Source organism: Pseudorca crassidens, chromosome 13, assembly GCF_039906515.1.
Source record: "Pseudorca crassidens isolate mPseCra1 chromosome 13, mPseCra1.hap1, whole genome shotgun sequence".
Taxonomy (NCBI): domain Eukaryota; kingdom Metazoa; phylum Chordata; class Mammalia; order Artiodactyla; family Delphinidae; genus Pseudorca; species Pseudorca crassidens.
In genome coordinates this window covers 30,147,412-30,166,539 of record NC_090308.1, presented here as the reverse complement: position 1 = coordinate 30,166,539, position 19,128 = coordinate 30,147,412, and the positions used below count along the sequence as shown (strand labels likewise).

Below are 19,128 nucleotides of genomic sequence, written 5' to 3'. Positions count from 1 at the left end.
TAGGATCTTGGGTCCCTGAATCACCACAAAAAGGAAAGCCCAGGGAGATCTGCTCAGTGCTTTGTGACCACCTGAGTGGGATAGGGAGGGTGGGAGGGAGGGAGACACAAGAGGGAGGAGATATGGGGATATATGTATATGTATAGCTGATTCATTTTGTTATAAAGCAGAAACTAACAAGCCATTGTAAAGCAATTATACTCCCATAAAGACGTTTAAAAAAAAAAAAAAAGGAAAGCCAATTAGCAAATGAACCACACACATCAAACTAGTAAATGAATATGAATAAACTTTATTATGTTAAGCCATTGATATTTTGGAATTTGTTTCGGAAGCTAGTGTTATCTAATATTAAATATGGATTCACATAAATATATACTTTCACAGACATATACTAGAAGCATATGAACCAAAAAGTTAGAGTTGGTAGTCTCTAGGTAATAGGATTAACAGATTTGGGTTTTGTCTATTTTTTAAGTTACCATATTTTCTAAATTTTCTTCAGTGAATAGGCATTACTACACATTAGATTTATAATCAGGGGAAAAAACATGAAATAAATGATACATATTTTTAATGATTTCCAGCTCCAAAACCTCTTCCTTTTTTGTTCTGGGATCCTTTCCAAATCCCTAAATTTTTCAAGCCCTTTGTTCTGGACCTCTAAACTGGGAATATATTCCATCCTTAGTCAGAACTGGCAAATTGCCAGTCATCCCTGCACTTACCCATGGGCATCTGAGGCATAATCACATTCCAACTTCTCTCTTTGCCACTGTCTAGGGAAGGTCACCTGCCTGGATCACTTTACTATAGTGGATCTTTCATTATTGCATTTGTAACTTTTTATTCTGAAATAATTTCAAATTTAAAAAAGTTGCAAGAATAGTATTAAAAAACTCCTATATCTTTCACCCACAGTCCTCAATTGGTATCATTTTACCATATTGAATTATTATTCTCTCTCTGTGGACAGATGATAGATAGATAGATAGATGATAGATAGAGCGATAGATAGATAGATAGATAGGATTCTTCTTTGAACCATTTGAGAATAATTTGAACAAGTTGAAGGCATCTGGCAGTATTCATCAAAATTCTCAAAAATATGCAATTATTAATATGTAATTCCACTTCTAGTAACTTATAAGGCAATACTTATAGAAATGAGAGTTTTAATTATAAGAACATTAATCACAGCAATGTTTATCATACTGAAAAACTGGAAATGGCCTGTACGTCCAACAATAAGAGTTTAGTTGAGCAAATTGTACAGTGCAGTTATATCCTGCTTCCAAATGTCCTGCTATTTGCTATTCATCATTGGCCTCTGTAGCCGTTAAGATAAAGTCCAGAGCTCTTAATTCATCTGCCTCTGTTGACTGCATCACTCGAATCACTCTTTTCACCCTTGACCCTGCCTGAGACTACTCCAGAGAAAATGATCACCCAAGATACTTTCAACCTCACATGGCCTTGATGAATTTTGGTTTTATCACACGGAGGCTCAAACCAGGGACCATTGTACATGGAGACTCTGTCCTCCCTTGAGTCTCAGGCACTCCTCCCTGACGGCCTAGGAAACAGGTACTGTGACCTGATCCAGGGCAGCAATTAAAAGCCTGGGCTGTTCAGGAAGGTCTGCTCAACTAAAGAGCAAACTAACTTAGAATATAATCAGAATCCTACCAAATATTCAACAGATAACCTATCCCAATTTCAAAGAAAGAGTCAATGCCTCAAAATTATATATATTCATGAGAATTCCTACCAGAAGAATGTCAGCTTTATTCTTAGCAACATTAAGTAGAAAAATAGATTCCCCTGGCTCCAAAGATTTGAGTTTCCAAAAGCTGTGTATCCTTTTCTAGCCGGTATGTGCACCTTCCTAACTAAGAACAATGAAAACAAATATAATATTACACAATTTCCAAAGGAAATCATTTTACTTTGATATCTCAGATTCAGAAATTCTGAAGTAAAAATAAACATGAAATTTCAAATAGGGAGTGTTTGAGATGATCATATTTCTTACATAAATATTTAGAAGGAAAATCATAGAATCTGATATAACACTTATGAAATAAAAAGAATTAAAGTTAACAATAAAATATTCCTCAAAAACATTACAAGTATTTCATTAGATGGACAAACTCTGAGAATCAAGAAGGAAAAACTCCAAAACATAATATTTATTTAAAAGACAATACAGTTTGTGTTGAAGACATTGTTTGCTAGGGAGAAATGGCTTAAAAATGGAATGGAAAAATGCAACATTCTTAATTGATTGGACTGGCAAATCAAGCGGTATTGAACCACTTGATTCTCTCAAGGAGTACGCAAGATACCACACAAAAATTTAATTTTATTTACTTTATTAATATGATCCAAACAGACTTAGTTTAAGAAATGAGCAAAAGACACAAAACAAGATTTGGCTAATCTATACTATACCAAGAGAACCTAAAAAGGTGACAAGATTTTCAGTTGGTGACAATTTTACGATGGAAAGTTAGTTTATTATCTAATATAAAAATACATCTACAATAGCAACTGTGACTCAGATTGAGCCAGTATGCAACACGTGTGACACCCACCATGGTCAGGGAGGGACCTCACACCCTCCTCAGCTGGTTCACACTATCTGGCCTTTGCCCTGGAGCCCCACAAAACACCCCTCACAGCACAGAGTTTGCGGCCAATTACATTTTCTCCTCAGCCTACAATCAGTTATGTACCATTTCTATGTCTCCCATAGCCTCTTTCTTTTTAGATAGTGACAGAGCTCAAGGAAAAAACTCACCTGGCCAGTGCTGAGCAGGGAAGGGGGAAAAAAAAGTACTTTGAGATGGATTCAGGGTAGTTTGGGACTCAGACTCAGAATGGGCACCATCAGAAAGCATTGAGGTCCGTGGGTAACGCACAGAAAAGGACAGAACCAGGTAACGCGGAAAGGTAGGAAGGACCACTGTTACATCTGGGAAGTCACACCAGAGAGCAATAAAGAGGAAGACAACTGGAAAGGAGAGTACTTCCTTTTACACCTTTAAGAAGAAAACATTAAAAAAAAAAAAAAGGAATATAGAAACCGAATCAACAATTTTAAAAAGTAAAATAACAAGGAGTATTTCAATAAAATGAAATACAGAAGGAGATAAAGAATTCTTTTACTTCCACTTGACTTTATCCATAGTTTTTAAGAGGTTATATTAAGTCAGGCCAGCTTTGCTCTATTTGGGGGTCGATACATTTTATCAGATGTTTCTGAGGAAAAGACGAGAACCCGACTGACATCTCTCAGGCAGCCTGGGAAGAGGGGGAGGGGAGGAAGGGAACATGTGAAAGGAAAGTCTCCAAGAGCTTCACCCTCACCCTTCACGCCCAAAGTGTTTTTAACCTGCACGTTCGGATCTCGGAAAACCATGGTGACGGAGCACAACAGGATTACGTGCTTAGCGGTGCACGTAATTACAAGCTCGCGGTGCTTAGTGTGCCGCCCAGAACCATGAAGCACAGGAGCAGCTCGAGAGACACATTTCCACGCAGAGAAGTGGAAGAAGCTCCACACATCAAAGGCTCCGCTTTATAGGGTCTTTCTATATTTGGAGGTAATGCTGTCATCCCTTGAATCTGCAAAGGAAAGAGCAGACATTGCCACTGAGTGTGTGATTTAAGAGCAGGACTGCGGCCAAGCTTGCTCAGCCTTTGCGCTTCTGCAGGGCTTAAAGGGGTGGCGGTATGGATGCTGAAGCTGTGCACCGTCCGGGTGTCAGAACCTTAAGGATTCCCAGCGAGGGGGCGAAGAGGGCCGGGCACGCCCGTGGGAAAGAAGAGATAGGAAACACGCTCTGTCTTTTTTTGAAGCTCTCATCCCATTTTATTCCTTCTTCACTCCAACTTTAGTTTTAGAATAGATTGCCTTCTTCAAAGGAAGTGGAATCAGGAGTTTGGGGCCAATCTAAGTAATCACTGAATAAATTTGCACACATATCAAAAGACAAGATTTGGCTAATCTATACTATACCAAGAGAACCAAAAACGGTGACAAGAGCTGGACCACTGGGTTTACGGATATCTGTCTGTTCCTTTGATTGTACCTGTTGCGGATTCAGGTAAGATGAAAACAAAGTGGGCCTTACCGACCACTCTGCGTTGTCTGTCTTGGAACACCTCACGTTCACCGGCAGGTTAAGGACAATCTTATTGAAGGCAAGACCTTCCTTTTTAGTCCATTTAAACTTATTCATTGCATCCATGAAAGAAAGGTTTTTATACTGCTTGGGGCTTTTAATAATGAAAGGCCAGGTCCTGAATTTAAAATAAATAACCATAATTAGTCATATTCAGAACAAAAGCATTACATGTTTCCGTCACTTTTCAACATTCTAAAATAGACTTCATACTTGTTCATTTTTACACACACACAGATAACCTAATGCAAAGCACTGATGAACTCTTAAGCAGTTGCTAGAAGAAATACATATAAAATAAGGAGTCTTTTAAAAAAAAAACAAAATTCCTCGGTTTAGTAACAGATGGGTATTACTTTTAAACAAATCGTTTTGGCTTAGAAAGCTTCCCCAGAGCCTCCTAATTCCTCACGTACTTGTTTTGGTTCTAGTTAACAATATAGCTGGTAAGCATTCAGTTCTGACGAGTATAATGCTAATGGTGTAATTAAGAAACGTACAGAATCTCAAAAGGTACTGAACAACGTTGGAAATTTCAATTCCATGATGTTGAAAAGCCTGACCGCTGCTGGCTGCCCTGTTTTAGCTTGCCTAAGTGACAAAAAGTTTTGAAAAATTTGAAATGGAACCAGTGTTTTTAATATTCCACTGAGAAAAAAATACTCTACAGATGATACCTTCTGCTTCTACTTGCTGCTCTAAAGAAACATATGTTAAATGTCCAAGAAAGAAGGACGAAATCACAGAAGAATGACATGACCAGCTTCAAGAGGTACTCTTCAGGTGACGTCTTTCATTAAATATGTTTGATATTATTGATTCTTGAAAAAAGGAAAAGTGTAAGTGTTGGCATAGCTCAGAAATTTATATAAACTACTCCATGGACCTTCCAGGAGATTATCATGGGTAACCAGTAGGTATTTGGCTCCCTTGACACCCCAAGAGGAAGTTCCAGTGATTTTCAGTAATTAACAATGAATTAACCTCCAGCTGAGGAATCTATAATTTTAATATTTGATCTTCACAATTTCTTCATTTAATTATGTCACTACCGACTCTCTCTCTTACACACATAACCTACTCAGGCACATTGAATATTACCTTTTAAATTAAATTAAACATCCTTTATTAATCTTTTACAGTTACGAAGATAAATTTTTAATGTTTAAAACAAAATCATTTCCTCTGTACTCTAATAAGACAATGAATAATACAATAGGTCATATATGAGAATCTTTATATTCTTTATTCCTAACCTTCTTTTTCCTTTAATTAAAGTCAATATATCTTTGGTGAGTTTTAAATGTACTATTTTGCACAGAGACCTTAAAGTACCATAGATAGCAATGACCATCATACTACATTAAACATATCTAGCAATGACCTTAGATCTATAACACTGTAAATTAAATACACTGTGAAGACCTGCAGAGAAACAATCCAGAATTAGTATAAAATAAAACTTGTACATGTAAAAACTTGCATAAAGTAAAAATTTGACTTGAAAGAGGCCCATTATATTCACATACAATGTCCTATACACTAAAAGCTTTATATTTCATTAAATATAAAATAACTTTAAATCAAATATTAAAAATCAAATTTACTTTTCAAAGAGCTAAGGTATTTGTCTTGAAAAAAGGAAAATCAACTTCATCACCAGGGAAATGCTGGGGGTTAGCGGGGTGGGAGTCGGGGGGGGGGGGGGGGCGGGGGGCTGTGGAGATCATCAGCCTGTAATCACCTAAAACACCACAAGGTGGCAATGGAATCTCTGCTAAAGCACTAAGGTGGACGAAGTGCCCTAAATTTTCCGCAGCCTTGCTGGTAAGAGTGAATAGTGTATTACATACGTAGATGAAATCTTAAAAAGTTTTACTGCTAAAACAAATTAGTAAACTAGTATCTGTTTGAGATTTCACAGTATAAAATGACAGAAGAGGTATAAACACATTTATTTACTTACTATAAATATATGGGAAAGGATGTAGGAAAGGGTAGACCCAATGAATCCTGTGTTGGAGCCAGCATGACAGGCTGGGTGAGGAGAAGCACGTCACAACCTCCCTGACCTGGCATCTTGTCTCATTTTTATTGTCTCCTTTCCCTTCCTACTAAATTTGTTCAGGCTCCTACTCTGTAACATCACACCAACTAAGTTCCTAACGTTTCCAGCCTGTCCTACACCACACTTCCAGATTACCACTGGAGAAAAGAGAAGGAAAAGATAGAATGAGGAGAAATCCTGAAAAAGTAAATATTTATCCTGAGTATTTTTCCTTAAAAGACTAAGCTGTAAACCAGAAACAGGTAATGCTGAAGTAGCAAGTTCTTCTGCTCTCACTGGGACTGGGACTTAGTTATTAGAAACATTAGGAATGTTCTAGAAAGTAAAACAGTTACATTTCTGCACATCTGGGCAGTGTCCAAATGACTACTCAGATATACATATAAATAGAAGGGTATTATTTATATATCACTATAGTTGATAAAAAGGAAGGATTTAATATTGATGAATAATTTTCCTGTGTAAGCTTAATTTAATTGACTAGTTGATTTAAAAATACACAAATATGGAATAAACTTAGACTATCCAAAATAATTTTGGAAAAAGAAAAAAATGACAAGTTTGGAGACTTACACGTTACACACTCTTATTTCAAGATTTACTATAAAACTATAATAATAATCGAGTGTGGTATTATAGTAAAGCTAAACATGTACCACAATGAAACAGAACTCAGAGTCCAGAAATTGTCAGTATATGGTGAAATGATTTTCAGCAAACCTTCCAGAGTAATTATATAAGAAAAGGGTAGTTTTTTTCACCAAATGGTTCTTGTACAACTTGGTATCTGTGTGAAATACAATGAACCTCAGCATATACAACACACAAAAAATTATTCAAAATGGATCATCAACCTAAAGCTAAAACTATAAAGTTTTTAGGAAAAAAAACAGGAGAAAATCTTCACAACCTTGGGCAGGCAGCAATTTCTTACGTGGGATATCAAAAGCACAAAACAAACCAAAAATGATAAAACAGACTTCAAAAAATACAGTTGAAAAAGTAAAATCAAGCCAGACTGGGAAAAATTATTTGCAAACGTATACCTGACAAAGATCTATATCCAAAGTATAAAGAACTCTTTAAAATTATGAAGGACTCTTACAACTCAATAATTTTTTAAAAAGTAACCCAATTAAATGGACAAGAATTTGAACCATTATGAAGGAACATATATAAATGACTAATAACCATGTGAAAAGAGGCTCTGTATCATGCGTCACGGGGAAATGGAAAATAAAACTACAATAAGATACCACTGCATACACATTAAAATAGATAAAATTTAAAATCTGGAAAATACAAAATACATTGGGAAGATTGTTAAGCAGTAAGAGATCTTATTAATCTGGTGAGAATGTAAGAAGGTACGCTCTTCTGGAGAACATTTTGAGAGTCTTATGCAGTAAACATAAACTTAGTGTACAATCCAGGGATTCCACCACTAGGTGTTAACGCAGAAATTGAAAACATATGTCCATACAAGGATGAACACAATCATGTTCATAGCAACTTTCTTCATAATAGCCACAAACTGGAAAGAATCCAAATGTCTTTCAACTGGTGAATCGATAAATGAATTTGGGTATATACACACTGGCGAATACTACTCAGCAATAAAAAGGAAAGGACTGCTGCTACATACATACGTATATATTCATATATATATATGAATCTCAGTATACATTCATCAGTGTAGATGGATCTCAGAAACATTGCAGGTTAAAGAAGCCAGGCACAAAATAGTATATACCATCTTATCCTATTTTCATAAAATCTAGAAAAGATCAAAGCCAATAGATAGTGACAAAGCAGTTTCCTGGTTTCCTGGAGCTTTGTGTGGAGGGGGGATTGTCTCCAGAGGTGCGAGAGAAGTTTTGGCGGTGATGAAAATGCTCTGTGTCTCATTTGTGATGTGGTTAAACAGGGGTACACATCTGAGAAAACTTTAGAACAGTATATTTAACCATAGGGGCATTTTATTGTATGTATGTTCTACCTCAAGCAATTTGACTTAAAAAAAAATAAAAACATAACAAACCAACAGAAAAGACACAGTATATACTTTACCAATCAAATTGCTACAGAAGGAAACCAGGAAATCTGACTCAACGAGGCACAACTCCTAATCCTCTGGACACTCCCTGAGCCAGTGAATGCTGGGAAGCACCCAGTAAAGCTGAATCTCCCTGATGGAAGCAAAAGCTTGAGAGCTGCAACAGATTTGACAGCATGATATAAGGCCTGGGACATTCCCTTATGGAAAGGCATTCAGCCCTAACCACTTAGTAAACATCCTCTAATAGATTTTTAATAAAATCTGAGGAAGGAATAACCCATGCATTGTGATATAGAGTCCCACCTCTACACACACAGCGCTTTACCCTCAAAATACAGAAAAGGAAGTACATAAAAACACATCACCCAAACTTCAAACTGTGGTGTGGAGAGAAAGAAAGCTCTCTCAGATTTGCTTGGAAGGTAGTAAAAATTCACCTATGTTTTACCAGAGCAAAGAGAAGTTTTAAACAGAACTGGCTCAGCGTAAGCAAGAAATGACAAACAACCATGCAAACTTAGGGTGAAAGGAAATTATATCACATTTCATATAAGGAGACAGAAAAAATCAACTCTAGAGGAAGATATAAATCAATTATACTGGAGAGAATTCCCTCAAGTGTTTCACGCTGTAAGTTTATTTAATAAGAACATGAATTCAATTAAACAAGAGCTCAAATACAAGATGATAAAACAACACAATGAGATGAAAAGAGGGATAGCAGACTAAAGGAAATAAACTTAAGACAAAAAAATTAGTACCAAATAAGTGAGAAAAAACAGAGAGCAGAAGAGCACTTCTGAAAAATTATGGGAAGAAGCTTGAGAAAAATCCCAAATAGATTAGAAAAAAGTCTGTAGATATAAGATAAAATTCCCTTGAAATGAAAAAAAAAGAAGTGAATATATGTACTGAAAGAACACTTTGTGTTTCGGGAAAATTTGATTCATATGCTCAACACTGAAATATGTTCAATTTAACTTATGAATTCTCCAGGTAGAGGAAGAATGAGCCCATTCATCCAAAGACATCTCCAAAGGGGGAAAAAACCCTAAGACCCCAAAATATTATATGCTGCCCAAATATAAATGCAGAAATTTTCAAATATAAAGGAACTCAGGGCACATGGAAGCCCTTCTTGATTAAGCAATTTGAGGACAAAACCCTGAGGAATCAAATTAAAGAACTCAGAAATGCAGACATCATATAAAGATTAGGGATTATCACTGAATCTATAAAAGTTGCATTAAATATTGTGGAAATTATGTTTTAGAATTAAATGTGAAAATTTAAAATCTTGAGAATACAAAAATTCTAATATAAATAATACATATTTGGAGGTACAAAAGGGAGGTTGGGAGAAAATGTGAATGTCCTCATCTTTATGATCTAAAACTGAAACATGTTTTTTAAAAAAATGTGTTAATATCTTTTATGATCTATTTTCTCAACATTTGAGAGCTCCTTTATACAATATTATCTCTTGTAGTTAAAAACAATAGCAATGTTTATTTGTTCAACAGTTATTCAATTTTGATTTAGTTTCTTTTTCTTCTGATAAATTGAAACAAAATTAAATTTTAATATTTTTGTTTAAAGCAGTGCACAAATTATAATCTTTCTAATGCTACTCTATTCATCTTCATATCAATACCTACATAGAAAAATGTCTGTAATGACATTCCATTAATGTTAGTGTTGCTTATTTCTAACAGAATTTGGGGTGATTGCTTTCGTCCTCTTTTTTTTTTCAATTTATTTATTTTTGGCTGCGTTGGGTCTTTGCTGTGCGTGGGCTTTCTCTAGTTGCGGTGAGCGAGGGCTACTCTTCGTTGAGGTGTGCGGGTTTCTCACTGCGGTGGCTTCTGTTGCTGTGGAGCATGGGCTCTAGGTGCGTGGGCTTCAGTAGTTGTGGCATGTGGGCTCACTAGTTGTGGCTCGCGGGCTCTAGAGTGCTGGCTCAGTAGTTGTGGTGCATGGGCTTAGTTGCTCCACAGCATGTGGGATATTCCCGGACCAGGGCTCGAACCCCTGTCCCCTGCCCTGGCAGGTGGATTCTCAACCACTGCGCCACCAGGGAAGCCCCGTCCTCTTTTTTAAAACCTTTTTCCGCATTACCTAAACTCTATAATAAAGCCTGTGTGACTTTTACACCTTATCAACATAAAGTAATTTTTTTCCTGCAAAGAAAAATACAAACACCTCTCTTGATTTTTTTTTTTTAAGAAATAGAACAAATAAGGCAGGAACTTTCCATCACATAAACCTCACTGGAACCACACAGACAGTGGTGATGTATGGTGCAGCAGAGAATACAAATTTATCTGAGCTCATTGTCTACTCTGTTATCTGATCTTTGGGAGTTTTTTGTTTTTCCTTAAGTCTTGCCAGATCTGTAGGAGGCAGAGAAAAACTGCATCCCCCAAAACAGACAATTCCTGAGACAGGATGTACTTGTCTCTATCTTTCCACCAATGCATCCTTTAATCCTAGAATTGCTACAGAATGTTTAAAAAAAAACTGGACACCTAAATAGTCCTTATATTAAAAGCAAAAATAGGAGATTCTAGGTTATATGTTATATAATATCCCTGTTTAGTATTGTGTCCTAAAACCAAATTAGCGATATTCTTATAAGCAAAACAGAAAAAAAGCACTCAAACCATTTCTCTCTTTCTGATCTTTTCACCAGAACCTTGTTGGTTTGGCCTTTAATGATATTTATGTCAGTGTGATGACGAACTAGACTTGAAAGTCTGATTTAAAGTCCAAACATGTATTTTATAACAGAGGCTCTTTTTCACTCATATTTTTGAAGAATAACTATATTTAAACATGTAGTTAAATGGTTTTATGTGGGCAATAACATCTCAAAACTGGCCTTGTTCTTTGAAGCAACCCTCCCTGTCTTGAGAAGTGATGAAAACCCCAACTTCAATATTTCCTGAAGGAGACCAAACGTGCGGACACTGACAGAGCTCGTTGGGACACAGGAGCTGAGTGTTTCAGAGACTTCACACAAGTTGAACACAAAAGAAAATAACTGGACCACAGGACACATTTCACTCATCTTGTAAATACACGGTTTTGAATGTTCATCCAACATTCACTCCAACATTCTCTTGATTAGGAAAAGTTTCTAGTCAATACGTTAAAAATATTCTAAAGGGAAAAAAAAACTACTTAAGTCTTAGTAAGAAACAATATAATCTCAATATTTTAAAGACAAGACTACATCCTATTGTTTTTAGAATGATGTTTTATGTGCTGTTTTGATTTTTATTGATATTTTATTTACTTATTTGCAATGTAGTTATTGATTGTGAACAAAAAGGCACATATATCAGCAACCACAATACAAACCCCAGCTCCCCCATTTAGTATGTACTCTATGAGGTTGAACAGATTTTTAATCTCATAGCTTCCATTTCCTCCTCTAAACTGGGATTGCAAATACTGCTCTACCTATTGGAATTGTGTGAAAATATATTAAATGAACTCATGTATGTGAAAATACTTCATAACCTACAACCTAATTTACACCAGCATTTTGTTATTTGTATTTTAGTAGATACAGACTTATTGTCTAGTGGTCGTTGGGTTGTCTGGATAAGAACTCAGTAGAACATATCTATGACTAGCAGGTTTAATTTAAAAATAAAAGTGTTTTTAGTTCCTAATTTATAATCCCTATAAAGTTTTGGAACAAAAAGGAGACTAGGGCTTCCCTGGTGGCACAGTGGTTGAGAGCCCGCCTGCCGATGCAGGGGACACGGGTTCGTGCCCCGGTCTGGGAAGTTCCCACATGCTGCGGAGCGGCTGGGCCCCTGAGCCATGGCCGCTGAGCCTGCGCGTCCGGAGCCTGTGCTCCGCAACGGGAGAGACCACAGCAGTGAGAGGCCCGCGTACCGCAAAAAAAAAAAAAAAAGGAGACCATAATTATATTCTCCTTCAGATCTGCATTTTACCACATCCTCATTAAGAGTTTATTTAAGCTCTCCTTAAATACACCCCCTCAAAACTCTATGTGTATCTTTTGCCTAATTACATCAGTCCTTTTCATTTTGAAAAATCCTAATCATTAGAAAATACTTCCTTATATTAAAATAAAATCTACACTTCAAAATTTCTACCAGCCGCCCTAATTCTTTGCGGCACTACTAAGAATGGATAAAACCCTTTTATTCTACATCAACCTTAATATCAATAATAATAATTAATTAATAATAGTTCTCCATTTCTTCTTCAAACATGTTTCCCTGCACCATTCACATATCCTTACTTTCCCTTTACTCTTCTCTTTCCCTCACCATCTCCCAGAGATGCAGTCAATCGACAAGTCCAGAGAGTGCTACCTTCAAAAGCTAACCTGATTGGAACCATTTCTCATAAACACTATTGGCACCATCCTGGTCCAAGGCACCCTCACCTCTCAACTGGACAATCATATCTCCAGGTAGATATGATTCTTTCCAATCTTGCCCTCCTAGAGTCCCTTCTCAATGCAGTAGCTAAATTAACATTCATAATACCCTATACCCTATAATAGCTTCTCTTCAAACTTAAAACCCAAAGTCCTTATGTTGCCTGAAAAGTTCTACACTATATGGTCCCACTTGCTCTTAGACCTCGTCACCTACTCTCTGCCAGATTTCACTCTGCTTCAGCCAAACTCACCTTCTTGCTGTTCTTTGAACATGCTAACCTCATACCCAACATCCATTATACTGGCTTTTCTCCCTGAAGAGTATACTTGCATATCTTTCTTTGACTGGCTCCTGATCGCTGAGGTCTCTGCTCAAACATCACCTCCTGCTATGGTCTGAATATCTGTGTTCCGCCACCCTCCGAAATTCACATGTTGAAATCTTAATGTCCAGGGTGACATTATTAGGAGGTGGGGCCTTTGGGAGACTCTGTCCTCATAAATGGGATTAGTGCCCTTATAGAAGCAGCTTGAGAAAGCTCCCTTGACCCTCTGCCACATGAGGTCACTGTGAGAAGATGGCTGTCTGTGAGGAAGTGGGTCCTCACCAGATGCTGAATCTGCCAGAATCTTGATCTTGGACTTCTCAGCCTCTGGAACAGTGACAGATACATTTTCTGTTGTTTATAAGCTACCCTGTCTATGGCAGTAATGAGTCCAAATGGACTAAGACACCTCCCAAGAGAAGCTCTCACCACCCTACTGAGAACAACTATACACTTCCTTCACTGTCTTGATTATTTTCGTAACATCTTTTAATATCTGAAATTTTATATTATGTTGTTTATTTGCTTATTACCTCTTCCCGACTCTTGCACATAATCTCAAGGGAGCAGGAATAATATTTCTCTTGTTTATAATTTTATCCTAAGTCATTTCTATTATATGCAGTTGTGCACAAAGAGTTAACACAGAAGGCGTGAGACTGCCATCCTTAGGAACACCTGCTTGGAAGGCTGACCTTTGGCTGGCATCAGGGAACTTAAATAGCAAACAATTTCCTATAGGACATAAAACTTTCTCCAAATGATAAGAGTAACTTACTGTACCTAGACTGTCTGTATGAATGATGCTGTTTATGTTGAACACTTGCTTTCCTTCTGGGAGTCTGGAATTTTGCTATTTGCTAAGCAGAGGGCACCTATGTGACCAGCCCCCAATAGAAACTCTCAGCACTGAGTCTCTGATGAGCTTCTCCAGTTGACAACACTTCATATATGTTGTCATAATTTGACGTGGGTGGAATTAAGCACACTCTGTGTGACTCCACTAGGAGAGGTCTCTTGGAAGCTTGCATTTGGTTTCCTGTGGACTTTACCTCATGTGCCTTTTCCTTTTGTTCATTTTTCTTTATATTCTTTCACTGTAATAAATATTAGTCATGAGTACAACTATAAGCTGAATCCTTTAGGTCTTCCTAGAAAACTACTGAACCTAAGAGTAGTCTCAAGGACCCTGGACATAACAAGCAAGAAGGTCCCTTGGACTCCCCAATTGAAAATAATCAAATAGAACAGCACATTAAGGAATCCCATACCATGGTGATGAATCTACTATGAAAATAAAGCCCATCCTTACCCCTACCATGAAATCCGTTTACTACTTACGTGACTGGCCTGTAGATCTCCTTAACACCAATGAACTGAAGTTGCTCCATAATGTCTGGGATACTCGCACATCGAGTCAGGTTAATTCGTGGGTAATAAAGAAGGTATGAGAGACACATTTCATTCCGGGTGCTTAATCCTCCCTGAAAATGGAGATACTTTATTTAGAAACGTATATGTTCCACCAACTCTGACACTTATAGAACACAAGCTGCAAATGTTATGCAGTTTCTTCCCGTATTGAAACGTCATAAACCTTAAAGCTGAAAAATCATCACTTAAAGGCCAATTTGGTTTTTCAAAAGATAGTGGCACAGTTAAAAATTAATAAAGTTATTTCCATCTCTTTAAAAGCTGCCTTTCTTAAATAACTTAATAATGTCCTCAAAGTTCAGAGTATGTGATGTAAACTTCTCACCACAGTGAACATTTCAGAGGATGTTCAGTAACAAGATACCGATCGGTCAGTGTGATGGAATCTTTGCCTGATTGCACTGAGTTTTCCATAATCTTGCTGTCATGTGTATAAACATCAGCAGCTGCATACCACAGGGGAGGCACAGTTCACAGTTTGAATCTAAGTAGTAAATTAGGTACTAATTAAAAAAGAAGAACAGCATCTGGAGTTGCTACAACAATGTCCAATTCTCAACCAAAAGTTATTAAACATGAAAAGAAACAGGAAACTATGATCTGTATTCAGGACAAAAAGTTAGTAGAAATAAATTGTGAGAGGACATGGATGCTGGATTCAGCAAAGACTTAAAAACAGACATAAATATATTTAAAGAGCTAAAGAAAGATGTTCAAATAATTAAAGGTAAATATGTGAAAAATGAGTGAACAAATAAGGAATGACATCAGACAAAGGAAAACATTAGAAAAAAGAACCGAATAGAAATTCTAGAGTTGAAAGTACTATAACTAAGTTAAAAATTCACAGGATGAGCTCAAGAGCAACTTGACATGGCAGAGGAAGGAAGCCGTGAACTTGAAGATCAATCAATAGCAATTTCCCAAACCAAAGAACAGAGGAAAAAAGACTAAAGAAAGTGAAAACACCTCAGAGATCTGTAAGATAATATTATATGTTCCATGTATGTAATTTGAATTCCAGAATGAGAGGGAAGAGAAAAAAAGAATAGAAAAAAATATTTGAAAAAAATGGTGGAAATCCTCCCAAATTTAGTGAAAAACATTAACTTACAGACCCAAGAAGCTCAATAAATGCCAAAGATAATTATGAAGACAGCCATACCTAGACACATCATAGTCATATTGCTAAAAGCCAAAGACAAAGAGAAAATCTTGAAAGCGGCAAAGAAAAACGATACATTGCATATAAGGGAACAGTAATACAGTGAACAACTGACATTTCATCATAAATGATGGAAGTAATAAAACGATATTGGAATCACATTTTCAAGTGCTCCAGGGAAAAAGAAATTAATCAAAAATTCTGTATCCAGCAAATCATCTATCTTTCAAAAGTGAAGGTGAAAAACATAGTAGTGTTGTTCACAGTTATACATTAATGTAGTGGTTAATATGCAATGATTTTACAAACTGCAAAACAGAATGCTTTGCACTTGATGCAGGATTGGGCAAAAGGAGAAGCTGATCTCCTCAGTGCAGCTGACACCTCAGTAAATATATTTAATTTGTTCCTGAGCTGGGTTGGCTATTCAGAGTTATACCAAATTGTAGGAAGGGAATTGGGCTTTTGTATTCTCACATCAACCAGTCATTGGCTGCTGGCTGCCCCACTGAAGAGAGTATAACTTTAAGTGGGTCATTCCTTGACACCGATGGCAATGTCCAGTGAGGGACACACTTCTGCTTTTTTTCTATTGTATGTTTGTCTTATGTTATGGATTTATAGAATTTATTTTATATGCTGGATATTAATGCTTTGTGTATTGCAATTTTTTTTTTTCAGTTTAGAACTTATCTTTTCACTTAATAGTGTTTTTTGGGTAACCAAAAGTGTTAAGGTAATCAAGTTCATCAATCTTCTAATTTATAGTTTGCACTTTTTATGTTCTGTTTAATAAGTTCTTACCCCAAAGTACTAAAGTTATATTTATATATATTTCTCCTAGTGGTTTTAATATTTTGTTTTTCACATTTTAATGTTTAATCTACCTAGAAATTATTTTTTTGTGCATTGTGGGAGATAAAGATGTAATTTTATTTTTGTCATCTGGATACCCAACTGTGCCAGTAATTCTTTAATGAAAAAGTCCATCCTTTGCCACTTATCTGAATGCCATTTCGATCTTAAACCAAGTTTCCATACAGGGGGTTTGTAGGTCTGTTTCCAGGATCCCTATTCCGGTCCACTCTTCCAACTCTGGACCCAAACCACACTATTAATCACCATAGCTTTAAAATAAGTCATCAAATCTAGTAGCTTGTTTCCCATCTTGTTCTTTTTAGTAGTGTCTTGCCAATTCTTAACGCTTTGCTCTTTTATGTAGATTTTACAATCAACTTGCTCCGTGTAAAAGCTAAAACTGTAACATTTTTAGAATTTTTTTTTTAAAAAATAGGAGAAAACCTTTGGCTAGGTGAAGATTTCTTAGTTAGACACCAAAACCCCAAATCATAAAATCTCTCTGATCTTTCTTTACTGGAATTATATCAAATTTATAAACCAATTTAAAAAGAAAAAAAAAGAAAAAGAAAAAGAAAGATTCTTTGTTTCACTGAGCTTTTCTATCCATGAACACAGTATCTCTTAATTTCTTTAGGTGATCTTTAATGTCTTACATAATGACTAATAATTTTCTCCATAGAGATCAAACACATCTAATGTTATTTTATTTCTATAGGATTTATAGCCTTAAATTGAATTTTCTTGAGATAATTTATCGTACACTAAAATACAATTAACTTTAGATTTATCAGTTTGGGGGAGGTTTTGATGTGGAAAATTACAATATCTGTAAATAATGTTTTATTTCTTCGCTTCTTCCTTTCTGATCTTTATATCTCATTTTTTTCTTTTCTACTACGATATTGAATAAAACCAGTGATAATAAACATCCTTGTCTTCTTCCTGACTTTAAAGAATTACTTCTAGCATTTCACTTAGTTTGATATTTGCTATAGATTTTTCACAGCTAATGTTTATCTGGTTAAGGTAATTCTCTCCTATTCCTAGTTTGCTAAATGTCCTTTATTCCCCCCATGACTGACAAATTTTATGAATGCTTTTTCTGCCCCTATTGAAGTGATCATAAGTCTTTTTCCTTCGATCTCTTAATGTATAATGGCATTAGTGTATTTTCTAATTTGAACGAATTTTACATTCCTTAGTTAAGCCCAAATCAGTCCTAACGTTACAGTTTTATATAATGCTGGATTTGGTTTGTCGATACTTTGTCAAAGTTACTTCCCTCTGGTGCATGTTGTGGACCTTTCTCGTATTGCCCATATCAAGTTTCAGTATTAAGCTTATGCTAACTTCCTAAAATGAGTTGGTAGAAGATGTTCCCCCTTTTTTTGTGCTCCCTGGAAGAGACCGAGGAAGGCATGAGTGATTTATTTCTTGAATGTGTGGCAGAACTCCCCAGTAAATCTGTTGGGACCAGATTTCTCTTTGGGTCAGAAGCGCTAAGGTCATGGAATTTATTCTTCCTTTTGAAGTCTCGATTCATCTAAGTCCAGACTCACGCGCATGGTCATTAGTGACCACAGGTCTTTATAATAATATTTGATGAGGAAAAACTGAAAGACTAAGGATAGCTTTTCCTGAAGGGGTCACTAAATTATACTGCAAATATTACCAAAATATCATTAGTTAATCTGATAAAATGCTAAAACAGCTCTGATTTTACTTTTATGATGATTCATGTTCAAGACGTTCAGGAATTTTGCTTCCAAATGTGAATGCTTTTCACTTATTTCTCTTCTAAGATCAAAGTTTATTCCTCCTCCTCCACAAATAAATTTTAATAATAATAAAATTCTTCTTACCCAAGTCATCCGGGCTCTATCTTTTGTGTTGTAGCGACACTCAGTAATTAGATTATCTCCCTAAAACATAAAAGTAGAAGCTTTCAGATTGGAGTTTCATGTTGTTCTATTTATCTAATACATTTGTAGACCAACAGTTTAATTTGCTATATGAATGCATGCATTAAGTACTTTGATTCATAAGAAGACCTTTGATCTATTAAATTCTAGGTTTGCTCGTATAATAAGCAAACAAAGAAACAAATAAGGCTCTCTTTGTTCAAGCCAGACTCCACCATGTTCTAGCTGCATGACCTAGGTAAGGAAATGACTCAACTGGGCACAATTTGTTCATCTAAAAAATAATGATAAAAATAGCACTTATCTTGCACAGCTGTTGGGAGATTACATGACAGAGCACACATTTAGCTCTTAGTGCAGATAAAACATTTCATAAAAGCCACAGATACTAGTTATTGTGATTATCTCCTCATTTACATTATTTTCTTTAAAGGTCCTTAGGTATTCATTTTCTTAAAACAGATTTATGAGGCAAATTACTAGTAATTTATTTTTCCTGTACTTTCCAACCTTTTGAACAGTTCTGCACATAATGAAAATAATTTTTTATGGCTCCCCAGTCAGGTGAGTGGACAGGCTATTCATCAGAGGGAGTGAGCTCTGGGTAATGGCCCCCAGATTTGTCCTCCCTGCCTAGATATTCAGAGAGCCCAGAGATCAGTAGCTCAACATATTTA

General features: G+C 36.1%; 1 protein-coding gene across 1 annotated transcript in view; it reads right to left on the bottom strand.

Moving 5' to 3' along the window:
* Positions 1-272: 272 nt before the first annotated feature.
* Positions 273-19,128, bottom strand: part of MOXD1 (monooxygenase DBH like 1) — an 84,673-nt gene continuing 65,817 nt past the window's right edge. The window contains exons 9-12 of the mRNA XM_067702068.1: positions 18,392-18,451; positions 14,411-14,553; positions 4,140-4,308; positions 273-3,630 (exon numbers count right to left, since the gene is read on the bottom strand). Coding sequence (XP_067558169.1) covers positions 3,469-3,630; positions 4,140-4,308; positions 14,411-14,553; positions 18,392-18,451 — 534 coding nt within the window. The 3' untranslated portion in view covers positions 273-3,468. The remainder of the gene's footprint in view (positions 3,631-4,139; positions 4,309-14,410; positions 14,554-18,391; positions 18,452-19,128) is intronic.